General features: G+C 44.4%; 2 protein-coding genes across 7 annotated transcripts in view; one reads left to right on the top strand and one right to left on the bottom strand.

Annotated features, from left to right (window-relative positions):
• Positions 1-3952, bottom strand: part of LOC100012432 (TGF-beta-activated kinase 1 and MAP3K7-binding protein 1) — a 65874-nt gene extending 61922 nt beyond the window's left edge. For 5 of the 6 annotated variants that reach the window (XM_056798958.1, XM_056798959.1, XM_056798961.1 and 2 more), the window contains exon 1: positions 2959-3093. In XM_056798958.1, coding sequence (XP_056654936.1) covers positions 2959-3057 — 99 coding nt within the window. In that variant the 5' untranslated portion in view covers positions 3058-3093. Of the gene's footprint in view, positions 1-2958; positions 3094-3819 lie in introns of those variants that run through there. The other variant, XM_056798960.1, reaches the window with a different exon arrangement.
• RPL3 (ribosomal protein L3) overlaps positions 3194-27831 on the top strand; it is a 46425-nt gene continuing 21787 nt past the window's right edge. Inside the window, exon 1 of the mRNA XM_007503185.2 lies at positions 3194-3413. The gene's annotated coding sequence lies outside the window, so the exon portion shown is untranslated. The remainder of the gene's footprint in view (positions 3414-27831) is intronic.

Genomic DNA, 27831 nt, shown 5'->3' with positions numbered 1-27831 from the left:
CCCCTCTTACTATCTATCATGTTGTGCCATCTTACAGTTTTTGGAGAGGTAGAACGAGGGGATCTGGATTCAAGTCCTGTATGCCCCTGGCTAATTACTAAAAAAAAACCCTCCTTGGGCCTCAGTTTCCTCATATGTAAAACAGGAGGTTTGACTCAATGGCCTTTGGTCCCTTCTGAGTCAAGGATGGTAACTAACAATTACCCCCTTGGCAGGTTACTTACCCCTCTCTGAGCCCCATTTATCCTCATCTACAAAGTGGGGGTAATACCCACTTGGTGGTGATTTGTGAATTATCACTGAGCAGGTGTCTGCTATAGAGTGGGCTAGCTGACCAACAGATTGAACTAAGGCTCATATACTTTTTCCTTATTGTCTTGAGCATAGAATGAGTGCTTAATAAATTCTTGGGTAGGGGGCAGCTGGGTGGATTGAGAGCCAGGCCTAGAGACAGGAGGTTCTGGGTTCAAATCTGACCTCAGACACTTCCTAGTGGTGTGACCCTGGGCAAGTCACTTGACCCCCATGGCCTAGCCCTTACCACTCTTCTGCCTTGGGACCAATACACAGTATTGATTCTAAGGTGGAAGGTGAGGGTTTAAAAAAAAAAAAGAAAAATGTATTGGGTATGGATTGATGAATGGATAGAATGCAAATCTCCGGAGGAAGTCCCTTGCTCCAGTGACAGGAGCCCAGGGCTCCCTTTCTGTCCCCAGTGTCCAAGGTCACTCAGAGTATTGGAGGTGGGATTCCAAGCCTGAGCTCCTGCCTCCAAAGCCAAAACAGACCCAGAACTTTCATTTGTATCGATGTCCTTTCTTTCCCCGTGACATTTTTAGATCCAATTGGGCTTGCCACTGTCTGCTTTCTATCTTGGTTATTTGTGGCCATGACTAATATGATCTACTAGCTTTTAATAAAGGCAGGGACTGGCTCTTTTTGGTCATGTGACCCGAAGCATCTTGCATAGGCCCTCTAACACAGGAGATGCTTAATCCATGTTGGATGAAGAATGTGTCCCTAAATGAACAGAGATTGCCCAGATCAGTTACATCCACAGAAACCCAGAGTTTCGATCTCCTCTCTCCAACACAGCTTCTCCTTTAACCGGGCAGGATCTTATTTTCCCATCTTTAAAATGAGGGAGGGAGCCACACTGATTGACCTTTGGGGACTCAGAATCTTGGGGAGGCAAGGGGCCGGCTCCCCAGGCCGCCTCTAGATTTTGGCCAGCTGGCCCTTTGTTCCCTCCAGGGGATTTAGCCCCTAACTTGCTAAGGGGACCCAGGAAGCCTCACTGGTCCCTGGTCTCCATTCCCCCACCTTCTCAGACCCAGCAGGTCCCACTGCAGAATTCTGCCTCCAGGAAGGAAGAACATCCTGGGCTAGGATGAGCTGGTCTACTGTACAGAGCCTGGAGAAAAGACAGCATCACTTCACTGCCACAAAGACGAGGTTTTAATGCCTCCAAGAGGAAGGGGGAAAGGGGAACGCGCTCCCTCTTCAGCAGCCAAAGACACAGTTGAGCCTTCCTTCACTGTCTGCAGCAAACCAGGGACTGGCACAGGGCAAACTCCAAACCCAACAAAAAGCATCAAAAAGGTCACCGGGGACCCATCCCTGTCCTCTTCTTCCTGCCACCCCCCTTTCCAGGGCCTGGCACAGGGAGAATGGGGCATAATACTCTGCTGAGTGTATGTGCCAATCCTGCCCTTGGTCAGTGAGCCCAGATATCTCCTCCCAGCCATAGGTTGGGGTCCTGGGAGTGAGGAAGGGGCCGGAGGGGGCCAGAGTCCCCTCCCCCTCCCCAGTAAGGCTGCTGATGCTTCCGGGCTGTAAGATGGGCCCAGAACAGCTCAGTTCAGCAATGCGGTCAAGCCAGCTGGGCTTAACCCAGCCTAGCCTAAGTCCCAAGACCTTTCTCCCCACCCAAGCCCGCAGGTAGGCTCAAAGTGTTCTGCTTCAGCCTGACTAGAGCCCCGGGTTTCTAGCTGTCCTCTCACCCGGAATGAGGCCCTTCTAGGTCCAAGAAGCCCTTAGGGGGTCAGCTGTCCCAGCAACAGGCCAACGGATCCAACCCACTCCACTCCGCCCCCTCTTCAGAAGACCCAGCTGGGAGGCGGAGGGGGAGAGTGCAAGGACGGGAGCCGTCTGGTACTCCTCCTCCCGAGCTGGGCTCTCCCTCCTGCCAAGCTGGTGCCCTCTTGGTCCCGCTCTAGGCTCAGACCTCAGTCTCTCGGTGCACCTGCAGGGCGCTCCCGTTCCCTTAATCCCGGTGACCTCCGGGTACAAACACATCCTCACTCAGAGCTCGCTTCTACCAGCCCCGGGATACTCCGGCATTAGCACTGGGAGGGGGACACCCCCTCCCCAATCGCTCCAGCCACTGGGGGTCCTCGTCTTCCCCCAAATCTCCCCCTTTGGTCCCTCCTCAGTTAGCCGCGGCCCCTGCACTTCGTACTCCTCTTCCCTCCTTACAGGAGCCAGACCCTTCGCAGTGCCAGCCTGAAGTTGTTTACTCCCAGCTACCAGCATCGCCACCGCTGGGGAAAGCGAAGACTCCGCCCGAGCCCCAGGCTCCGGGGGACTCTGATCTTGGAGGTCAAGGTGGAGAGGTGGCCCCTGGTCTGCCTCCGTCCCAGCCTCCGCCTCGGCGCAGCCTTGGCCGCACGCTCCGGGCCCCAGACCCCCAGGCCCGGGAAATGGGAAGGGGTGGGGGTGGGCAGAGCACAGGCGAGCGAAGCCCCATTCCCCACCCCTCGCGCCTCCGGGCTAAGGACCACCAGCTCCGGAACCCCTGGAGGCCCCCTCCAACTCAGCGCATCCACTGTCCGCACTCCTGGCTGACATGCGGGCGCAGCCCAAGCCCCCAGCCACCGCCAGCACCACCAGCACCCCTGGCACATTTGCCGCGTGCCAGCCCCGCCCAACCCCTGGCCCCGGGCTCCCCGGCCTTACCCAGGACACCAGGCGCAGCACGGTGTGGGGCTGCCGGATGAAGGTCTGGAGGTCGAAGGCGCCCCCAGCCTTGCCAGCTCCGTACGCACCGCCTTCCATCCTCGCTGCCCCCAGCCCGGCCCGGCCCAGCCCGGCCCCGAGCGCTGCGCCCAGCTGCGCAGCGCGCGCACACTCACACACACTCACACACCGGCCTGCCGGCGAGCCGAGCCGGGGAAGGAGCGCGCGCCGCGCGCGACCGTAGCGGGGCCGGGGCTGGTGTGCCCGCGCGTGCGTGCCTGCGCCTATCCCTCCAGGGTTCTGCTAACCCGGGTGGGAGGAGGAGGAGGAGGAGAAGCAGAGAGCGTCCGATCGCTAAGGGAAGGCCCCCAGGGCCAAGTCACCTCTGTGCCACTCAGCAGCCTTGGCGGGGCGCTCGGGGACAGCCGGGGGTTAAAGAAGGGTGCGTGCCCGCAGCAAGTAAGAAACTGGGCAGTGGGTGACGTCAGCTCCTCCCTTCCTCGCCCCCCCCCACTCCCCCAAACCCCAGAGCTTAAAATATACAGGGGTGGGGGGAAGGGACACAACCCTTGGGGGGGGGGGGGGAGGAAACTGGAGGCTTGACTTAATCAGGCCTCAAAACATCTGCGCCCTACACTGAAACCGTGCCAACTAGCTCCAATTCATTCAACAATCATTTAGCACCTATTTTGTGGCCTGTCGAAAAGCCTTTAAACAAGGAGATTCCGGAATCTTTGCTCTGTACCTACATGACCTTGAACAAATCAGTTCCATTTTCCTCTGTAAAATGAGGGGACTAAGCTCGGTGGTAGAGTATGGAAGACCTGAGTTCAAATCCATGCAGCCTCCTCAGGTACTTACCAAATGTGGCACCCAGGGCAAGTTTACTTGTCTCAGTTTCCTCATCTGTCAAATGAACTGGGTAAGGAAATGGCCAAGCATCCCAGTATCTTTGCACAAATAGGATCATACTGAAAACCACTAAAAAACAACATAGTTGATCCTTAAGATGGCTGCCAGTTTTGAACCCTACAACTCTGGAACACACCAGGCTGTGGTATAGAGTATGGGGTGAAGGTGTACTGAGATATGATCTTTGCCTCTGTCTCCTCCACATGGATAAGCTCCCCCAAGAGGCAGAATCCAGCATGGCCATTCCCTCTAATCCCATAGAATGGACCGTGGCACCCTGAAATTCCTCGAGGGGACACACCTCATTTTCAGAGGTCCAGTCTCTTCGAGAGCCCTACTCAAAGTTTTCAGTCTCAGCACTCCTTTAAATTCTTAAAAATGTGAAAGATGATAAAGAGCTTTTTAAACAACATGGTTATATCTGTGGAGATTTGCTATCTTAGCAACTGAAGGGTCTGTGGACCACACTTTGCAAAGTGTTGCTCAGAAACTTCAGTTTTCTGCCAGTGGCATACCCTGACTATCCACTGGTTATTCCTCTCTCAGAGCAACATCTCTGAGTCTTGTACATCTTTTAATATCTATTCTCTTCTCAGTTCTTCTTCACTGGTAAAATATGGCAAATTCCTCATGCCTAGAGACCTGGTTTTCTATCCCACCAATGTGACCTTGGACAAGTCATTTATCTCCTTCGGCCTCCATTTCTTCATCTGTAAAATGAGAAACTAGGCTGAATGGTCCCTTGAAGTCCTTTCCAGCTCTAGACCTATGATTCTAAATTGTTTCAGCTATTTGAGCCTTGTTTTCTATATCTGTAAAATGAGATTACATTAAAATTGTAAAATTGGATTAGATGGGCCTTTGAGGTTTCTTGGTTCTGGCATCTTGTTATTCCATATTCCTATTCAGAGTCCTTCATAATACTGCTAGGTAATTCCTCGCTTCAATTCCATCAGACAAATATTTATTAAGCATCTACTGTGTGCCAGGTGCTGTCCTAGGTTCCGGGGAGAAAAAGAGAAAACTTAAAAAGTCCCTGCCCTCATTCTACTTGGTGGGGAGCACAACAGGCATACCTAGGGAACGGAAGAGATTTCTAAGCACTTTACAAATATCATCCCATTCAATCCTCACAAGACTCAGAGTGTTATTATCTATATTTTACAGCTAGGGAAATTGAAGAAGAAAAAGGTTCAGTGACTTGCCCAGGGTGGATTTGAACTTAGATCTTCCTGACCCCAGACCCAGAGCTCTATACACTGAGCTCCCATCTATCTCTTCAATATGTGTAACAGGAAAATGTTAAGCAAGGTAATTATGCCTTTAGTTTTCCCAAAACAGAGCACAGTGCCTGGCGCATTCTTTTTGAGGGATTTTACAGCTATGAGGAGTTCCAGGTGAGGAACTTCCTCTCTACCAAGGCAGGTCAGCACTTGCTCTGCAACTTACAGTCAGAAGTTGCCTGGGGCATTGAGTGGTGAAGAGACTTGCCTCCATCAAGAAGCTAATATGAGGCAGAAGCACCACTGGAACCCAGTGCATCACAAAATAAGCTCTCTTTGCCTTGACAAAGGCCTCTGGTTGGCACCTAGTAGCTCATTAAAAATGCAGGTTGAATTGTATGAAGTCAGGAGGAAGCCCTAATAACTGGGAATGGATGGTAGTCAGGAAAGCTTTTGTGTGGTGGAAGGTAGCATTTCCCTTCCCTAGAAAACTTAGAGGAAATGTCACCTGAGAGGAAGGGCAAATGGAAAGAAATGAAGAAACCAACTTCTCTCTCTTCATTTATACTTTAATATTCACAACAGAAGGATAAGAATAACTCACAGTCCTGATTAAAATGGCCATTACCCATTATGAATTCTCTTCTCCTTCCAGACAATCAATGGAGCAGATTCTCAAGCTTCTATCAGAGTTAACTTGGGTAGCAGCCCAGGATGCTTCTCTAAAGGTGTGGCACACTTGGGGAACTTTCCATATCTATTATTTGCAGGATTAGGTCTTCTTTATTTTCTTTGCCGCCAACATGGAGGAATTTTTCTGGGAAAATCCCCTTTCTAGGATTTCCAAGTATTTTAAATGCATTTTACAGCTCTCATCTGATCCGTATTTATTTATAGCCACCCAGGTACCATTCTTATTCAGCATCACCCTTTCAGTGGAAAAAATAGTAGAGTGGGAGTCCAAGACTGGGCACAGTGCCTGGCACATGCTAGTTTCTTTTTTTTTCTTTCAAGGATCGTAATTACTTTTTTTTAATGTTTTTTTTCAATTACAAGAAATAATTTTTGATAATTGTTTTCTGACATTTTACAATTCAGATTTTCTCCCTCCCTCTGTTCTCCCCCATCCAAGGTAGTAGTCTGATCAAAGTTATGCCAGCACTTTCATGCAATATGTATTTCCATATTGCTTATGCCATGACAGAAAACACACATCACATATACAATAAAAAACTCACAAAGGAAATAAAGTGGAAGATGGCATGCTCTGATGTGTAATTAGACTCCAGTATTTCTTTCTTTGGCTGTGGATAGCACAGCATTTTTCATCATGAGTCCCTTGTGGATATCTTGGAAACTTCATAGTTTGGTCCTTTACAGTTGATCATTGTATAATATTTCTGCCACTGTATATACACTGTTCTGGTTCAGCTCACTACACTTTGCATCAGTTCATAGAAGTCTTTCCAGGTTTTTCTGAACTTCTAGTATTCCATTACAACTGTATGCCACAACTCGTTCATCCATTCCCCAAAGTAATCTCAGTTTCCAATTCTTTGCCACTACAAAAAGAGCTGCTAAAATATTTGGGTACGGTAGGTCTCCTTTTCTCTTGTCTCTGATCTCTTTGGGATGTAGACCCAGTAGTGGTATTGCTGAGTCAAAGGGTAGATATAGTTCTGTGGCCCTTTCAGTCTAGTTCCATATTGCTCTCCAGAATGATTGTCTGTTCCCAGTTCCACCGACAATATGTTACGTCCCAATTTTCCCACATATCCTCCAATATTTATTGTTTCCCTTTTTGGGTATCCAAGCTGGTAGATGTGAGGTAGTATCTCAGAGTTATTTTAATTTGCGTTTCTCTAATCAATAGTGATCTGGAGCATTTTTCCACATGATTATGGGTAGTTCTAATCTCTTCCTCTGAAAACTGCCTATTCATATCCTTTGATCCACATACCAGTTTCTTACTCAATGTAGCCCCCTCCCCTCTCCATGGTTCTGAGGCAAGAGAGCCCTACTTCCTTTCCCCATTCCAATTTTATATTCCTTGTGATGTCACTTTTCTGAGCCTCTCTAATTTGGACTCCAACCTCAGTCTAGATGAGAAGTGGGTCTCCTGGATACCAGAAATCATGAGGGACAAGAGACAAGTAAGTGTCTTCTGAACACCAGGGAGCCATGAGGCCTCTGGTATCCCTCCAGTGTGCTCAGCACAAGTCTCCACTATCTTAAAGAATTTGTTGACAGATAAGCACCAGGCTTTCTTCTTAATTCACTCAAAGAGTAGGGTTGAATTGCAACTTAATTCAATCAGAGTGGGCAATTTCAAACTCAATATGAAACTCTCTCTTTAAAATCCAAGACTGATCTTTGGATACCAAGAAAAAGAAAAGTCTAGTGCTAAATTCTTATACCCCTAACTGGATGATTGTGGATAAGCCCCTCCATCCTATTGAATTAGGATTTAAGAATGCTGGGAAGGGGCAGCTAGGTGCCTCAGTGAATTGAAAGCCAAGTCTAGAAAGAAGATCTGGATTCAAATCTGACCTCAGATACTTCATAGCTGGGTGGGTGACTCTGGGCAAGTCACTTAACCCCCATTGCCTAGCTCTTCTTACTGCTCTTCTGCCTTGGAACCAATACATAGTATTGATTCTAAGGCAGAAGGTAAGGGTTTAAAATTGGCAGGAAGCAGCTAGGTAGCTCAGTAGGTTGTGAGCCAGGCTGAAAGGTAGGAGGTCCTGGGTTCAAATATGACCTTTTAGACATTTCCTCGCTATGTGACCCTGCATACATCACTTAACCCATTGCTTAGCTCTTTACTATTCTGCCTTGGAACCAATACATATTATAAGATGAAAGTTAGGATTTTTTTATTTTTAATTATGGGGAAAGCCTGGTATTTGGAGCTGCCCTGGGTTTGAGTCCTGACTTGCCCCTAATCCAATATCTAACCCTTTTTTTCAGTGTATGACTTTTTTCAATCACTTGACTGGCCTTAATTCTAGTATCTTCCCTCTTTTGGTTGTCTCTACTTGATTCTGTTTAAAGCTTATTGGCATGTTGTCTATCTCATTAAACTGTGAAGTCCTTGAGAGAAGGATTATCTCTTACCTTTCTTTGTATCCCCAGTGCCCAGGGAAATAGGTACTTAATGAATATTAATTATTTGTTAAATTAATAATTATTAAATAGTTATGACCCACTAACTGACAGAACTTGGTCAAAGCATATACTTCAAGTTTGAGCCCACTTTCCCAAGGGTCTGAAGTGGGATAGGGGAAAGCATGCCCCAGGTGTGAGAGGGAGGGGACTACTTGCATCATTCTGATGCTATCTTTTCAGTAAATAGACAAAGTAAAGGCTTCATTTCACTTCCCTGGGCCTCATTTTCCTCAAATGTAAAATGAGAGGCTTGAACTTGATGTCCTTGGAGGGTTCTTCTGCCTCTAAGTCTCTGTGATCTGATGTTTCTAGATCCTGGGGGAATTGAAAGCTGGAAGCTTGACTTGTGCATTAGTCACCTTCTCAGCTCAATAGAAAGCTCCTTCTGCTGTCTGGCCTCTATGCTCAGATTCAATATCCTGTTATTGAATGTCCAATTAACTATAAATAGCAAAAGGTTGGGACTGATCTGGGGAGCGGTTGTAGACTTGTACTAGGAAAATGACTGCAAAAATAATCTGAGATCTTGGGAGGCAGTTGGGTAGCTCAGTGGATGAGAGCTCCAGAATTCAAGTCTGGCCTCAGATACTTCCCAGCTGTGTGACCCTGGGTAAGTCACTTAACCCCCTTTGCTTTACCTTTAATTCTCTTCTGCTTTGGAATCAACACATAGTATTGATTCTAAGAGAGAAGGTAAGGATTTTCTACAAAATGAAATCTTTGTAGAATGGACTAGTTTTCATGAAAGAGTCTTCCCCTGGGTGCAGGTACCAATGAATTGGGAAGTGACCAGGACCTGAAGGAAGAAAAGCTTTTTGGCTAGCTCCACTGGAGAACAGAAGAACCTGCCTCTAAATGCCCCAGGACCAATTCTTCTTATGTTGACTGCAGCTTCAGCCATTGATCAAAAAGTCCCAGGATATTCTCAACCTAAGGCAGATAAAAGAGCCAAGCTATCTAGAGTCAAGTCAATCAATGGAAGTGTGACCAGAGGAAGATGACTAGGGTGGTAAGGGGACTGGAGACCATGCCATATAAAAAGACAATTAAAGGAACTAGAGAAATTTATCCTGTGGGTGAAAACTGCAGAGAAGCAGATTTTGGCTCAATATCAGGAAAAATCTGACTAGCAGAGCTCTCCAAAGATGAGATGTATTGGATTGCTTCAGTAGGTGATGAGCTCCCTGTCATCAGAAGTCCCTTGGTAGTCTTTTGAAGCTTATGGTTCCTTTCTCTTAAATGCCTACAATTAAATACATAGGACAAGAAAGGAAGTAAATTATATTGAAATATAATTTCTTGTTGTTCAGTCATTTTCAGTTGTTTCTAACTCTTCATACCTCCATATGGGATTTTCTTTGCAAAGATACTGGAATGCTTTGCCATTTCCTTCTCTGGCCCATTTGACAGATGAGGAAACTGAGACAAACAGGGTGAAGTGACTGGCCCACAGTCTCACAGATAGTAATCTAAGGTGAGGTTTGAACACAGGAAGAAGAGTCTTACTGACTCCAGGCCTGACCATCTTTCCACTGTTCCATCCAGCTGCCCAAAATATAATTTTCTAAATATTTTAAACATAAAACACAAATTCCAAGACATCTCCATTCAGAACCTTATAGAAAAGATTCTTGTTCAAGCATAGGTTAGATTAGTTGGCTCCTGAGATCAATTCTAGCCCTATGATTCTGGGATTTAATGTCTGCTTTGGTCTCCCAGGGGAGAACTGATCATTTTTCTGGTGAATTGAAATGATGAAGAAAAAAAATTTTCAAGTAAGAATCTGGTCTTACTAAACTATAATATACTAAACTATAGTAAAAGGCCAGGTTTGTTTGTTTGTTTATTTGTTTAACAGGACTTACCAGGATATCCATTTCTGATCTTTATTTCCCTTGACTTCCTTAGACACAGCTTAGAAGAAAAAAACAACAAAGGTAGAGCTCAGAATTCTAAATCTGGCTTTGCAATCAACTTGTTACTATGATTGAGGAGTTCCCTTGCTCTCCCTCCTTCCTCCTTCTCTCTCTCTCTCTCTCTCTCTCTCTCTCTCTCTCTCTCTCTCTCTCTCTCTCTCTCTCTCTCTCTCTCTTTCTCTCTCTCTCTCTCTCTCTCTCTTTCTCTCTCTCTCTCTCTACTCCTCTCTCTCTCTCTCTCTCTCTCTCTCCTCTCTCCCCCTCCTTTTCTATCCCTCTTCCTCTCCCTCCCACCATCCCTCCCTCCTTTCTCTGTTTCTTTGTCTCCCTTTCTCTCTGTCTGTCTCTTGTAAAAGGAGGGCTTGGATGATCTTAAATTCAGCTATTGCAGAAGCATGGATTCTAAAACCCTCTATATGCAAAGTAGAGTGCTAGGCACTGGAATATAAGCAAGTAAAATCCTGCCCTAAAGGATGAACAGAAATACATACAACCAAGTGTGAGATGAAGCAGGGCAGCAGGGCAACAGAGAGATCCAAGAATAATCCTGTACATTAGGAGAAGAACTGGGGGTTGAGGAGCCACAACAATAATGGACCCTAAAGTACAAGAAGAATGATATACAATAAGGGGGGGAGAGGCAGATTTTGACTGGGTTGAAAACCTTTTAGGACAAGGATTTTGACAAGCATAGATGAGGAAGGTGTGCCTGATGGAGTAGTCTAGGCCAGGGTATAGAAGCTGGAGAAGACATTTCTGATGCTCTGTCATTCTGACATTCAGGGTCTAAAATTTCACCATCTCCCCAATTCCACCAACTATAGCATTCTCTATTCTAACTGCCCCTGGTCTGAGGACCCTCCCAGCTCTGACATTCCCTGTTCTAAGTTCATTCCCATCTCTGACAGTCTCTGTTCTTCTCCTCCCAGTTTTGCCATTCCCTGTTCTAAGCTCCCTCCCAGCTCTGACATTCCCTGTTCTAAGCTCCCTCCCAGCTCTGACATTCTGTCATTTGCAGCTCTCTACTAGAGCTCAGTGTCTAACACTAGCATGACAAGTTTCTTCTCCATGGATTGATCAATAGGGTAGAATGTCATCAATATGGCAATATTTAAGCCCACAGATGGAGAGCATCATTCATTCTGGTATTTTTGTGAATCCTGGGCTCCAGTCAGCCTTGGCTGACTCTGCTTTAAATACTCTAATAGGTTTGGGGCAGGACAGGAGTGCCTCTCAGGATAAGAGTGAGTCAGTCTCTTCCCATTTTCATCCGCAGTGAGACAAATCATTAATAACTGGTTTCGAGCAGCTCCCATGAGTTGTCCAGTACTCTTTGTTGGAGAAAAGTCATTATTGCCTTTCGAAACCTGGTCTAATTTCTCAACCAAGAATAGTCCAAGCAGGAAGCCTTTGGAGTGCTGTACACTGACTTAGAAAACCACAAATTACCATTATTTATGTTTTATTGTTTTTATTTGTTAAGCATTTCCCAATTACTTTTTAATCTGGCTTGGACTGTACTGGAGAGTTCATGCTTGTGAGGAGTTGGATATCTCTGATAGGAAGTTATTATTATTATTAGTGCTTAAATTAGCAAAGTGTCTTTCTAATCAGGTAGAGTATAGGATTAGTCAATCAAGAACTGGAAGGGACCTTGGAGAATGTAGCCCGACGATCTCATTTTATTTTATTTTATTTATTTTATGTTTTATTCCAACCATCCCATTTTATAGATAGTGGAGTTAAAGCCTAAAGAGTCAGTCAATCAGTAAAAACATTCAGGCAGGAGATGGGTCTTGTTTGAGCAGGGTGGTCAGTGACTTGCCCAGATCTGCACTGTAGGAGACCAGGCATATATAATATATACTTTATAATATTTTAGGGGTGCTCAAAAGCCACTCATAAGAAATATCTTGAGTTGGCTTTTGGAGCACCCCTAAAATATTACCCAGATTAGTATATGCCTGGTCTCCAACACACAGAACAGGCAGTAAAGAGAGGGGTGACTATTCAGATCCAACTTGTCTGATTTCAGATCAGATGCTCTTTCTGTCACATTCTGTGGCTGACCATGGGTGGAAGAATGAATGAATAGGATTCAATGAATATTCATAGGCAAGGTGCTTAAAATCCCCATTGGTTCGGCCTGACCACTCTCCCCTTGGAACCAACACACAGTACTGGTTCTAAGGCAGAAGATGAGGGTTTAAATTTTTTTTTAATTAAAAAAAATATAGACGAATTGTGACTGTGTCCCCATCTCTTTCCATGACACCAGGTGACCTGGGCCAATGACTCCTAGATTTTGACACAGATTGTTATCATGCCCATGTGGCTTGCCAGCTCATCTCCATCTCTACAACATTGAACCTAGGGCCTCCCTCCCCCCACTCCATCTCTAGTCCTGGCTCTCTATCCACTGAGTCACCTAGTTGCCTGCCTCTATAGTTTTAAAAATAATTTTTGTCGCCTTTAGCTGTTATTATTTACTTAAATCCATTCTCCACCATATTGTTATAGTGACTACTCCAGGGAAAGTGACTCATGAAAGATTGAAAGACTTTACTGTGCTGTAAATACCATAACCACAATCTGGGCATCTCATTGAAATACTAAATCAACTTCACAACTTTGCATGTATTAGCAATTGCAGAACCAAACTTTGCCCAAGATTAAAATATGGGCTGGGACAACTATTAATCATCCTGAAATGTGAAAAACAGGAAAAGGGTCCAGTGGGACCTCTGGAAAGCATCTGATTGCCCAGTCTTATCTTTTCAGGGGTGATTTTCCGTTCAAATTCCCAGCCTCCCACTATATTCCATCTTGGAGTATGTCTTCTTCCTCTCCTCTGGAATCTTTAAGCTATTAATTAGACAACTGTGTGATAAACAATCTATTCTAAATAACTCCTCCCTTCCTCTCCTCCCATCCCACAGTTAGGCTGGTAAGGCGAAGAAGATCCCTAAAAGTGTTCTTCAATGGTCCTTTGGGCTATTATCTAGCCCCATTGTGTTGGAAGGAAGAAAGATGCTTGCAAGATGAAGTGACTGAAAAGATAAAGCTGGAATAAACAAGAGTTCTATTATATTCCTACTTGTGGGAAACTTGGGAGTGATGATAACCTTTTCGAGGGCAACCAGGATGAGGTGGCTCATATCAGCGCCGCCAGAGACCTGGAATGGTAACTTCAGGGCGAACATCCCCAGCTCCTGAATCTGGAGATGACCCAGAGCAGGCATCGATACTGTTCTGTTGGTTCTCTGGGTCTAAGTGATGGAGGAAATGTCAATGATGCAGATTAAACATAAAGGGGTCTCTAGAATTTGAGAGGGGAGAGACTCTAGGTGTTAATTATTTACCAGTACATCCCTGGATAGATAGACAGATACAGACAGACAGACAGAGACATGAGAGATAAATCTAGACAAACAGATATTAGACAGACTGGCAGACCGATAGATGGGATAGATAGATACTATAGATACAGATTAGATATAGACAGAAAGATAGATTGATAGACCTTGAAAAATAGATGTATGCCAGAGAATAGAGGTGGCATTATTTAGATTTTCCCCTTCTCTCTTGTCTTTGCTTCTTTTGAGAAGAGAGATTTTAGGTTGACTATTTTTTTCTCCTTGGCTTGGAGTGGCACTCAGACAATTAGCCCCTCTCATCCTTTCTGAGGACTTGGGAGGCTCAGGATATACTTTTTTGGAATAACTAAGAGCTCCCAGTATACCCTAGTCAAAAACATTTTTTTACATTTTTATACAAGGTCTAGTAGGTCTCTGGAAAGCATCTGATTGCCAAGTCCTGTCTTCTCAGGGGTGATTTTCTGTCCAAGTTCCCAGTCTCCCACTATTCCATCTTGGACTGTATTCTTCTCCTCTACTCTGGAATCTTTTTTTAAACCCTTACTTTCCACCTTAGAATCAATACTATGTATTGGTTCCAAGGCAGAAGAGTGGTCAGGGCTAGGCGATGGGGGTTAGGTGACTTGCCCAGAGTCACACAACTAGACAGTGCCTGAATCCAAATTTGAACCCAAGACCCCCATTTCCAAGCCTGGCTCTCAATCCAACTGCTCCCTACTCTGGGATCTCTAAGCTATTAACCAACTGTTTATCTTGATTCTTCTGTGTTTGTGCCTGATTACTATGTGCCTGGTACAAGCAGGCTGACTAAATGGTTTTAGATTGAGATGGATTTTACCATTAAAAGTTCTTTAAGCTAAACTTGAATAACTAGTTATCGGATTGAGCTAAATTGGCTCATTTTGAGGAATGACTGACTTAAATTTATGTCTCTGAACTAAATTTCCCCCAATGTCAATGCATAAATATGTGTTTATTATCAATATTGTCATGTATGTGTATGACTGGATGGATGTAGCATTATATCCTTTTGTTTTCTATGAGTCATTTGTGGATCATCCCCAAGTATTGAACCCCCTTCTTTATAACAAAAAACTGTGCCGAATAGTAAAATGATTCCATGGAGTGCTCCCATCTAACCATGGAAGGTAGTGAGAATTATTCTGTCTATGCAGTCATGACTCTCTGCTGAAAGATGGGGAGATTGTTCCATCTTCCAATCAAAACCACTAATAGGGGCAAGTAGAATTGTAAGCAATTTGGACAACTAGGTGGTACAGTGGATAGTTTTAGACCTGCAATCAAGAAGACTCATCTTAAGGGGCAGTTGGGTAGCTCAGTGAATGGAGAGCCAGACCTAGAGACAGGAGGTCCTGGGTTCACTCTGGCCTCAGACACTTCCCAGCTGTTTTACCCTGGACAAGTCACTTAATCCATACACTCAGTTTTCTCATCTGTCAAGTGAGCTGGAGAAGGAAATGACAAACCACTCCAGTCTCTTTGCCTAGAAAACTCCCAATGGAGTCACAAAGAGTTGGACACAACTGAAACAACTCAATAACAACAAAGAACTGTAAAGAGGACCCTGATCTAGAATGTATAGCTGACCCTCAAAGGAAACGTGGTGGCAGCAGAGTGGAGGAATCATCTTCTTCATAGCAACAATAACAATGGTAACATTATTAAATGGCTAGCTTTTAAATGCTTTAAAGGTTGCAGAGTTCTTGTATGTGTCCAATCTCATTCAAGTCTTTCTGACAACCACCTTGCTTAGCTACTACTGTGTCTCTCTACTTTACAGATGAGGAAACTGAGGCTGAGAGAAGTTTAAGGGACTTGCTCTTTGTCTCAGTCAATAGCTACCTTGCTTTTGAACCTCCAACTCGATGTTTGATCCATTGTATCCCTTAAAGGCAAAAGAGGAGGGTACAGTCTAGCCTACTTTCCCAAGCAGGAGCACTGTGGCTACAGGGTGTGATGGGTGGGGACAGGGCTTCCGGAACACAAGCAGAAAATTCCACCCTACACTATTTGTGCTGGATAGGAGACAGAAAACTCCTCCGATTTCTGCCTTATGCCCAGAACCCTTTAAAGCAAAGGGATTTGTGCTCTCAGATTAGGTGGGCAGGGGGGAGGGTTTCCAGTGCCCCAGATTGAGGAGCAGCATTAAAGGGGATTTATTGCTCCCATTCTCTCCACCATCTGGGTTAGATGGTACACAGAGGTTGGGGCGGTTATCAGTTAGGTGGGCATTAGCAAGTAGACTGTTCTAAATGGGTCATGAGTGTTCATGAGATAGCATCACTCTAGGCAGAATGCCAGCTCTGATGGGGGTTAGGGAATGGGGGAAGAGTATATACATCATCAAAGATGGATCATCCAGTTTTCCTTTTTGTAGGCAATGAGGTGGTGCAGCAGAGAGATCATTAGGCCTGAAGTCAGAAAGAAGACCTGAGTTCAAATCCAACCTCGGATACTTTACTAGCTGTGTAACAACTTGATCAAGTCATTTAACCTCTATTTGCCTCAGTTTCCTCATCTGTTAAAAAAGGTAGTAATAATAATAGACTACCTCCCAGGGTTGTTATGAGGATTAATTGAGATAGTAATTGAAAGCTCCCAGCACATAGTAGGCACTGTATAAATGCTAGCTATGATTTTATAGCAATATCCCATATCTCCTCTTACATACATTATTTCTGATACATGGTCCATAATAGTTCTGTTTTTCTACTTCCGAAGGATTCTCAGAGGGGATAGGGCCAGAGTAGAATGTAAATCCCCTCAGGTCTCAGGCATTTGTTCCCTGGGACCTTCCCAGCAGTTTAGGAAGATGTAAGGCAATAATGGCCCAATGAAGAGAGCCCCAGGCCTGCAGCCAGGGAGACTCTTCTTTCTGAATTCAAATCTGACCTCAAACACTTGCTAGCTTGTGTGACTTTGGGCAAGTCACAGAAGAGGTGTCATTTAATGGATGGGTAGGAGGAATCCAACAGACTCTACTTTTCTCCCTTTGGTAGAAAGGAAAGGTACAGACACTAAGATTTTCATCTTCATACTTCAGCAGCTTTATTTTAGAATCTAATCAAAAAGCTTTGAGCCATAGAAGGAGAGTAGGATAAAAAGGAAGCAAGTAGCCTTAACTTTCTGAGCCAGAAACCGCCATACCAAGGGTGACAAGAAAAAAGCCTTCTTTCCTTGGAACCCGACAGAGGTCAGGGGCCCCTTTATGGTCCCAAAACAGCAGTACCTGGTTCCCTTTAGTACATCAAGATGCACCACCAAGGAGCAAAGCCTTTCCGACTTGGGGCAGCTATGCCAACTCAAGGTGGCTGGATCTGGCCCTGGGAATCGTTGGCTCAGGGGGATGCTGCTGCTGTTGCTGTTGTTTTGAACCATGGCAATGATGGAAGGGTTCCAGGCTAGTCCAGTGTGTTCCAGGAACCAGAGAACCCAGACACTGGGTGACCGCACCCACCAGCAGACCATCTTCCAGGATCTAGTCAGGAAGCCCAAGAAAAGTCTGGAGACCAAGAACTTCAGAATGGTGCCACAGATTAGGTCCACAGGAATTTTCTCCTGAATGTGGACATGAATGAAACTCAGCCTGGAGCAAACCCATCGGATATGAGAGAACAGGACCGTGCCCCCTGCAGAGGGACTCAGATAGCTCAGTAGCTGCAACATGAAGTTGAAGGTGTCCCTGACCCAGTGGAGCAGAATACAAATGAAGCCCAGAGGACAAGAACCTACCACTAGGAAAGCCTGCCACAGGGCATGGTTCAAGGGCACCAGAACCTCCACATAGAGACTCCTGGCCAAGGTGAGAATCATTCCTTGACCACTAGCAGTATTCAGCTACTGTTCCATAGGTTGTAACTGTGAACGACAGAGAGAGAGAGCAAAGGGAAAGCCACGTCATCCAAGGCTGCAGAGAAGGTCAGCAATGATGGCATGTAGATTTTCATCCAATGGGTCTGAGACAAATAAGCAGCATGCCAGGATCACCGAGAAGAAAGGAAGTTGTTAGCTCCCAGAACTCAGGCTGCACACAATATCTGACTGTCTTAGCTAGTCCAAGATGTGCTAAACATCCAAACTATGGTCTCCACTAGGCACAAGAGCCTTGGGGTCTGGTCCAAGTTTATGCACCTCAATTTATCTGGATAGCCACTCCAAAGGAGGGTGATCTCACAATCACTGACAACACAAAAGCCCAGAAAGTGATGCTATCCTATAGCATGAGGTATTGTTGGCTTGAAGAAAGAAGATTTTAATGAAAAATGACAGATCTGCTTCCCTGGGACCATACCTGAAGCCCCTCTGATGCTTTAAGTACCATGGCTGACTGTGGGCTTGGAACTACCTTCTTAGGACCATGGTTTTCCCATTTGTAAAATGAGGTGACTGAATTCATGTGATTTCTAAAGATCCCTTCCAGCTCTAAAGTCCTCTAATCATCCATGATGAACTCCAGGGAGATGGAGGAGAGGGCTTCCCCAGTCTCTGATCCTCTCCAATTTTATACCTAGTGAACTTGGAACTTAAAAACACATCTGCCCACATGTATACCAGATACACACCCTTTGGAAGAGGAAACCCATTGTTACTTTCCCTAATATCCTAGGCAGAGAATGGTCTAACTCTGCTGTCTCATTGCAACCCTTGGCTCATAGCCTGACTCATAGATGGCATTCTCTCTCCAAATGTGTCTGTTTTGGCAGCTCTTTTGTCTTTAGCACCTTGGACAGCACTCCTCTCACTTTTATACTGTACTTTGAGAAATGTTGAGTCCTCCATTCCAGCGAGTGAGCACCTAATAGTCTGATCCTTTTCCCTTGGAGTGTCCTGCATGTAGTGGTCCAGCATGGATCTGCTCCTCACAAGCAGTCCAAACTGAGACCTGAAGAGTGCTATGCGGGTAGCTGTCAACTTGTAACATTACTGTCAATGTCTGGTCCAGGATCTTCCATCTCAGCCCCTACTCTAGTTTCTGGAATGTATGTGTGCCTTTCTTACAAAGGGCATGTGGTAACAGCTCACATCTGTCATGGCTCAGACCCCATTCCCCCAAGATTTGAATCTTTTTCAAAGGCACATGATCTATATTCATGGGTAGCTTAGGAAAGGAGATACAAACTCGACAAAGACGGAGGGGAAGAATAGGTGAAGTTTGAAATCTCAACTGCCACTAAAACCCAGATATGACAGTATTGAATGCAATGTCCCATTGCTATTATTATCAAGGTCTGAGATCTTTCACTTCCCCCAACCTGGCATTACCCAGGGACACCTCACTGCCTTTTGAGGGAAGTATACACTCCCACACACTACATTCTAGAGAAATGTCTTCTAGAGAAAGGAGGAAAAGCCATGATAATCTACCTCCTTCCAAGAAAGCTAGGCAAAAATTCACTAGGTAACACTAAAAGCAGGCTGATTGCCTCAGGTCTCTAGGTCAGAAGCCATCTTTGAAGTATCTTTTCCAGAGCATCTTTTCCAGCATTTCAATCAAACTGGCATTGCCTCTAAAGGTGTTCTCACCCAAAAACTTCCCATTTCCATCTCTGGATTCTCCCTAGAAAGAAATGGGGTCACTTTTAAAATGTGGACCATGATAAAGATTGCCAGGATAAATATTTTAGACAATTCATATGTCCATTTTTCTACAATTCTCTGGTGCCCAGCAATGATAGGAAAAGTCCAGAGGAGAAGAAAAACCTGGACAAGAAATGGTTACAAATAAGATTTGGCATAAATGATCTCGGGGGTCATTTCCAGGTCTAAAATTATGATACTGTGACTTGCCTCAATGCCTGTGTCATGACAAGATTCAGAGTCCAAGTCTCTTACGCCCAGTCTAAGAGCTTTTACCACTGCTAAAATAGTGTCTCTAACAAAAACAAGACATAGCCTGCCCTCCATAAGCCTGAAGGAAGAAAAGGAATGGGACAAAAATGGAGCAAACAGAGAGAGATGCACAGCAGAGGTGAAGTCTAAAGGAAATGAGCATTCCTGATCAGAAATCATAGGATTTCTAAAGGAAGAATCATTAGAGTTAGACTTTAAAGAATGAGTAGGACTCAGGTACTAGTGAGGAAATAGAATGGCGGATCAGTGAAATAGATTATATACACAATACTCAGGGCAACTTGATAAACCCAAAGACCCTAGCCTTTGGAATATTCACTGTTTTTCACAAAAATTGCTGAGGAAATTGGAAAACAATATGGCAGAAACCAGTATCTCAAACCCTATATCAAGATAAGATCAAAATGGGTAATGTTATCTAAATATAAAGAGTGATACCATAAGTAAATTAGGGAAACAGAATAGTTTACCTGTCGGATCTATGGAAAAGGGAAGAATTTATGACCAAATGGGAGATAGAGCATTATGAGATGGAAAACAAATAATTTTTGACTATATTAAAAAGGTTTTGTACAAACAAAACCAGTGTAACCAAGATTAGAAGGGAAACAACAAACTGGGTAGAGGGGGAATTTTATAGCAAATTTTTCTGAGAAAGGTGTAATTTCTCAAATATATAGAAAACTAACTCAAAATGATAAGAATACAAGTCATTCCCCAACTGACAAATGGCCAAAGGATATGAACAAGTAATTTTCAGATGAAGAAATAAAAGCTATCAATAATCCTATAAAAAGTTATAAATACCTCTTGATTAGAGAAATGCAAATTAAAATTTGCCACCAGGTGTGAGGGTACCACCTCACACCTATCAGATTGACCAATGTGACAGTAAAATGAAATGATAAATGTTAGAGGGACTTGGCAAAATTAGGATGCTAATGCATTGTTGGTGGAATTGTGAACTGATCCAACCATTCTAGAGGGTAATTTGTAACTATGCCCCAAAGGCTATAAAAATGTGCATATTCTTTGATCCTGTATTACTATAGGGTTTATATCCCAAAAGAGATTTTTAAAAAGGGAAAAAGGATTTGCTTGTACAAAAATAATTATAGCTGCTCTTTTTGTGGGGGTGAAGAATTAGAAGTTGAGGGGACATCCATCAATTAGGGAATGGCTAAACAAGTTGTGGACTGTGGTGGTGATGGAATACTATTGTGCTGTAAGGAATGAATATGATGATTTCAGAGAAAGCTGGAAAAACCCATGTGAACTGATATAGTTCAATAAGCAGACAAAGGAGAACACTGCATACAGTAACAATATTGTATGACGACATCTGTGAAAGACAGCTACTCTCAGCAATACAATGATCCAGGACAATTCTGAAGGACTTATGACAAAGAATGCTATCCACCTTCAGAGAAAGCACTGTTGCAGTTGGAATGCAGATCAAAGCATACCATTTTCCACATTAGTTTATGTACATTTTTATTTTGGGGTTTTGGTTTTATATAATTATTCTCTTACAACAATGACCAACATGGAAATATGTTTTGTATGCTAATACATATATAACTCAGAGAAAATTGCTTACCCTCTCTAGAAGGGGGAGGGAAGGAAAGCAGGGAGACAATTTGGAGAATATAACTTCAGAAAACATATGTGGGAAAGTATTTTTACATGTAATTGGTAAAATAAAATATAAAAAATTTAAAATGACAAAAAGGATAATCAGGCTTTCAAAAGATTCCTGCCTGCCTGCCTGTACATCTTAGGGCTAAATAAAGCCATGGTGACTCTCTAAGTCCCTCCTGTCTGTCTGACTGTCTTGTCTATGCCAGGTCCAAAGGAAGACACAGAGATTCTTAGAGTCATTTCACACTTGGTCACTTTATTTTCTGACCTGACCATGGAGTACCACCAAGTCATAGATAAAGAGCAGCAGCAGGAGGAAACAGGCTCTCCTGATGTGCTTAACCAGGACCTCCTTCCAGGATGAGGTGATTCTGGTCCTCTTGCTCTGACACCTGAGGGCAGGAAGGGTCCCTGGGGACTCAAGGCTGCAGGTCCTGGTTTGCTCTCCCATGTTCCTTTGTACCACAAGGGAATTCAGGCTGGCTGAGCCTGGGGAAAGCCAGCTGAAGGTGGAGGGGTCTGGCCCTGGGAAGCACTGGCTCAGGGGGAGGTTGTTGCTGGGGAGGCTGGAGTAACAGGCTTCCAGGGAATCATAGGCAGACATAGGAGGCCACCATATCCTGGAATCATGCAGGAACCAGAAACCGTGAGAACACATGGCCTGGATCCCTTGGAAGACCATCTCCCTGCATATGTGCAGGCAACCCCAGAGGCAAGTGAAGAATAGATGATGAAGAATGATTTGCCGGATGACATCAGAGCCTTTGGTCTTCTTGTGGAAGTTGACCAGACCATAATAAGCCCATTGGACCCAAGACAGCAGAGGGAATCTCACTTCCTTCCTCAGATGTTTCAGCAACCTCAGGGTACTGTCCTGGGCCCAGTGGAATGTGGCACAGAAGATGCCTAGAGAGCAGGTCTTGACAGCGAGGACAGGGCTCCACAGGTTTTGGAACATGGGGGATAGCACCTCCTCAAACAGCTTCCTAATCACATTTACGGTCAGTATCTCAGCTGTCTGCTGGGTACGCCACAGGATATATAGACAAATCACACAGATGGAAATGTAGTGGGAAGCCAGACCCATCATGGCTGCAGAGAGGACCAGCAACAACATTGGAGATTTCTCCCTACAGGGAATCACTCAAGTGACCAGAACCTTGACTACAAAAGGGAGGTGGCTACCAGTCCCTGGGTCCCAGGCTCCCTGGAACATCACTCCCTTGGCTGGTGAAGGGTGGGGAGCTGAGTACCCAAGCTGTGGTCTCCAGCAGCCACGGGTCTGGCCTCTGGCTACCAGCTCATACCCTCAAATTATCTGGACATCCAGCCAGAAGAGGGACATCTTACCAGTTAGTGACAGCACAAAAGCCTGAAGAGTGATGTCATCCCAGGGGGGGAGAAGCATTGTGTTATGTCAACCTGAGTGGGAGCACTGACTTTCAAAATGGCAGCCTGTGGACAATCCCCAGGGACTTATGAGAAAGAATGCTATCCATATTGAGAGAAAGAACTGTGGGAGTAGAAATTCAAAAGAAAAACATGACTTATCACTTGTTTACATGGGTACATGATTTGGAGTTTTGGTTTTAAAATATTATTTTATTACAAAAATGAATAATATGGAAATAGGCATCAAGTGATAATCATCGTATAAAACAGTGGAATCGTTTGTTGGCTCCAGGAGGGGGGAAGGAAGAGAGGAGGGAAAGAAAATGAATCATGGGAAAATAGTTTTTAAAAATAAAAAAATTTTTAAAGTGGCAGCCTGTGGACCCTGTGTTACTCAGACTATTTTCCTTATGAATTAGTTGTTATCTATGGTGCCTTCCAACTCTAGGCAAGGTTGGGTGGATCACCCTATTATTAGGCAAAGAGTGGGATCAGATGGCATTTTAGGCCTCTTCTAACTACCATATTCCATGACTGGGGATTTTTCACTCTTCAATACATTTGTATCTCCCTTAGAAACTAGGGATTCTTATCCAACTTCCCTCTTGCATTGATAAGTCAGGAGACAGAACTGGCTGGCTACTTCAAAGGGAACAAGAGTGATGCTTCTCTAATGCTATTGAAGTCCTCCTAAAACAGTCATAGAATCAATACTGTGCATTGGTTCCAAGGCAGAAGAATGGTAAGGGCTAGGTGATGAGGGTTAAATGACTTGCTCAGGGTCACCCAACTAGGAAGTGTCTGAAACCAGATTTGAAACCAGGACCTCCCATCTCTAGACCTGGCTATCCACTGAGCCACCCTATTGATTCCAATTAATTTTTATAAAGAGGATGTTCATCAATAAACTATGGAATGAATAGTAGTCAAAACCATTCCCCCAACAGTCAGAACCACCCTCTTCCTTCTCTAGTACTCATAAGTGGGCTCAAACTTAAAAGCAGTTTCTACAAAGTATTCATCCCCACAAGTTCACTTCTGAATGGGTCATGACAGTGGACAAGCTCCTACCTCTCGTAGGAGCAAGAATATTGGGTGTGGGTAATTCACTGGATCTAATCCTCATGACTGGACCTGGACCCTGGTTGTTCCTCTGTGTAAATCTTGATATTTCTCAGACTTGTGAATGTTAAAAATTTCCACATTGGGGAATTCTCTATTGGAACAATTCCCTACTGGGAACATTCCCCATTTTGACAGTGAGAACTCTACTTGGATCAGAAATGGGAGGACCACTACTCCACCCATACTTAAGACTGCTTTAGGGGAGAAAACTCCTTGCTGAACAATGAAAGTACTTTAACCCATATTTATAATGAGGCAAAAAGTTCTTTAAGCCATGCCTATTTTTACAATTAATACAATGGGGTGCTAAGTACCTATTAAAGGTCAGGCAACTTGTAAACTTGCCAGGAGCAAAGAGGTGAAAACTTATTCAGAAGTTTTTCTGATTCAAACTTACTGAAGGGATTAGTCAACCCAGCAGTGAATTCAGAATGAGCTGTCCCTTGGAAAATGTCTACTGTGATTGGTAGATGGAAGAACTTAGGGGAGGTGACATAGGAGAAAACCCCCTATATAAGAAAAAGCAGAATCTCTTATGGAGCAATCCTTTTGAGAAAATCCTTTTGGAGAAGCCTTTTGGACAAGCTCTTGAGGAGAGGCTCTGGAGAAGGGAAGCTCTTGGAGGACAATCTCTAAGGAGGTCTCGCTGGAGCTCCTCTGAGGGGACTCTGTCCCTCTGGAGGCTCTTGAGAGAGGCCCTTTGAAACAGTCTCTGGCTGGAAGGCTCTTTGAGGAGGACTCTGGCTGGAACTCTCTCTGAGGAGACTCTGTCACTAGAATCGTTGCTTAGACAGATCTTGTGGTGAGTGATAAAAGACTGACTGATCTCTCTCTCTTAAGACTCAGGTCTAGGCCATGTTGGCTTAAGGCCCTTCATACTTATTTCCTTTTTCTCTCTTTCTCTCTTTTCTTTAATTCTTCATTGTATTATTAATTAAATTCTCTATAAAACGCAGTTGATTTGGGTATATTCATAATTGGGAATATTTCCCTGGCGACCACCTTATATTTGATTTAAAACCAAGACACTGTAGTGAAACATATTTTCTGTGGTCAAAATTTACTCACCCACTCTTATACCTATCACAATTTATTACCTCAACTCTTTTTACTCACTACAGTTTTTAACCACAACCATTTTAATTATTACATCTGGCCTGAGCTCATTCAGTTGGCCACACACTCTAGTCTAGACTTTACAGAACTATTGGCCTTCTCTTTGCTTTGCTGACCTTTGGAAGCTCATAGGGTCACAGTCTAGTCTGTTCTGTATCTCAGTCTTCCATCCCCTAAGGTGGAAGAGGATTGGTATAACAGGGAGAGAAGCAATCATGGAGCCATGTGCAAATTTTGGCTTCCTTTGGACTCAGGTGTCCCTGGAGTCAGCTGAAGGTGCTGGGACTCCCTCTGCCCAATTCCAGAGTTTAATCAGCTTCAGGCTACTAGCTCTAGGTGGGAGTGAGAGCCCAAGGTTCCTCCCCAACCCAGAGAGAAGCTCTTCTACTCTCTGGATGCCAGGGAAGGACATAGTCTAGAATTTCCCCCAAAAGAGTCTTTTGGTTTTGTTTATTCCTTTTTTGAGCCCCCTGGAAGTGCTAATTACAAACCAACCCCACTACGGATTGGCTCAGGAGATTTGACTGCTCTTCTTTTCCAACCTCAGTCCATTCCCTCCTTTAGGTAACCTGTACTCTTCTTGGCTCGTGATATTAGCGTTTAATAAGGCCAGCTGAGTGATAACACCCACTGTAGCTCAGAATTCTGGAATTCCAGAGATAGACAGTCTTAGCCTCCTAGGCATATCTACCACCACACCCAGCCAATGGAGTCTTTTGTATGCTCCTAATCCCAGTTCACCCCCTAATCCAAAAAGCACCCAGCAAGCCAACCTGAAATTTGTCTTAATATTCCGTACATGCTTGGAAGGGAAAAACCAGGCTCCATCATTCTTCAGACTCTCCAAATGTTCATGTACACAAGACCCACCCTTACATAAATAGTATTACCGAGCCTCACACTGTGCAAGCACTTCACTCCATGCTAGGCATTAGATAAAGTTTAGATAAGATGGCTTCTCTGCCCCCTGGAACCTGGGAGTGGTCTAATGGAGTGAGGAGCGGCGGGAGAGAAGAGGAAGACATTGACATATATTTTATAGGTATGACATGGTAGTACGCTGAGTTTAAGTCCAAAAGAAATGAAATTAAATCAATCAATGCAAAGGCTTCCAGAATCCTCAGACTTTTACCTGTAGCAGTGATAGAAAGAAGCTTCCTGGATGTGGTTTTGACAGCTTACTAGGTATGGGACCTTGAACAAATCCCAGAGTCACTGGCTTGGAGCTAGAAATGACCTCAGAAATCACCTATGCCTGCAAGATGCCCTGTTTCTGGGGGCAGCTGGGTAGCTCAGTGGATTGAGAGTCAGGCCTAGAGACAGGAGGTCCTAGGTTCAAATATGGCCTCAGACACTTCCCAGCTGTGTGACCCTGGGCAAGTCACTTGACTCCCATTGCCTAGCCCTTACCACTCTTCTGCCTTGACTCCAAGACAGAAGGTAAGGGTTAAAAAAAAAAAGATGCCCTGTTTCTGTTTTAAAGATGGGAAAACTGGAGCCCAGAGAATCACCAATTCCTCTGTACCTCAGTTTCTTCATCAATGAAGTGAGGATAATCCTTCGACCTGCATTACACAATCTACAGGACTGTTGTAAACAAGCTCCTTGGTCAATTTTTAAGTCCTGAAAACTGGAGGTGCTTCAAAAGAGTTGAGAGTTCAAAGCATCTGGACAAAGTTTTCAAAAGAAGAACTAATCTCAAACCAGTGAGGACCAGTTAGATGTCTGCTTCAGGACAATTATGATCAGATGAGTGCAAATTAAGATTCCTCTGAGTTTCTACCCGTCACTGCCTGAAAACTGGTGGAGACCACAAAGAAGTGACCAAAACTAGAAGGGGGTAGGGGGCTGTGTAAAGACAAGCTCATGAAATTCAATTGGCCACCCAATCAAATTTTTGGTAGTCATTTTCTTTTTTGCAGGCAAAGATCTGGCTTTATTATGAGCAAGAAAATCAAACCAGCCAGGAGCAGACTCCCCAGTTTGAAGTCTGAGACCCTGTATTACAAAATAAACTCTTTTATAGTTTCATGTCTGTCCCCCCAATCCCCCATTTCTGAGAAATTCCTAACCCCCACTCAAGACCTTTTGAAGCCTTTCTGGTCTCTGAGACTTTTTGAGGCCTTCCTGGATTCTGGGACCTCTGGAGACTGTTCTGGTGTTCATGCTTGTAGCCATTTTTTTTTTAAACCCTTACCTTCTATCTTGGAGTCAATACTGTGTATTGGGTTTAAGGCAGAAGAGTGGTAAGGGCTAGGCAATGGGGGTGAAGGGAGTTGCCCAGGGTCACACAGCTGGGAAATGTCTGAGGCCAGATTTGAACCCAGGACCTCCCGTCTCCCTGGCTCACCATCCACTGAGCCAACCAGCTGCCCCCTGGTAGCCATTTTCTACCAAGCTCCTAGGCATTCTCTTTCTGCAATGAATTCAGTACCTGGTCAGAGGTTTTCTGGTCTCCTCAACTCCCAGTCTCAAACTAGTAGATTTCAGCATCCATATCGATACTTCCTTACTTGCCCTAACTATTGTGTTATTCAATCTAGTTTCTTATGTCTAATTACTCCTCCACCCCACTTCAGCTACACACAAAGATGGTCATACCTTTACACTGCATCTCTCCAGTCTGGGCATTTTCACAGGCTGTTCCCCATGCCTGGAATATTCATTCACCTTCCTCATCTCTGCTTCCTAACTTTCCTGGCTTCCTCCTTCTCTCAGCTTAAATGCTACTTTCTAAAGGAAGAGTCTCCTGAACCTCTTTTAATTCAAGTGCATTCCATCTGTTGATTATTTCCTGTTGAGCTTGTCTATAGGTTGTTTGTATGTTGTCTTCCTCCATTGCATTGTGGCTTTCTTGAGGGCAGGAGGGTTCTCTTTTGTCTTTCTTTGTCTCCTAGGGGTTTGTTTAGCTCAGTGCCTGGCACACAACAGGCAATGTCTGTGGACTAGTCCTGCTGGCTGAATACCACCAGGGAAGCTGTGAATTGGTCTGGCTGAATAACAATTTGGAATTGGACAAGAAAAGTGACTCAAATTTTCATCTCTTTTGAGCAATGGTCAGTTTCACTACTAGGCATATTATAGACCTGTAGGATGAACGAAGAAAACCATAAAGATAAAGCAGTGACAAAA

Source organism: Monodelphis domestica, chromosome 5 (genome assembly GCF_027887165.1).
Source record: "Monodelphis domestica isolate mMonDom1 chromosome 5, mMonDom1.pri, whole genome shotgun sequence".
In the NCBI taxonomy this organism is placed as follows: domain Eukaryota; kingdom Metazoa; phylum Chordata; class Mammalia; order Didelphimorphia; family Didelphidae; genus Monodelphis; species Monodelphis domestica.
This window is presented reverse-complemented; position numbering and strand designations above follow the sequence as displayed.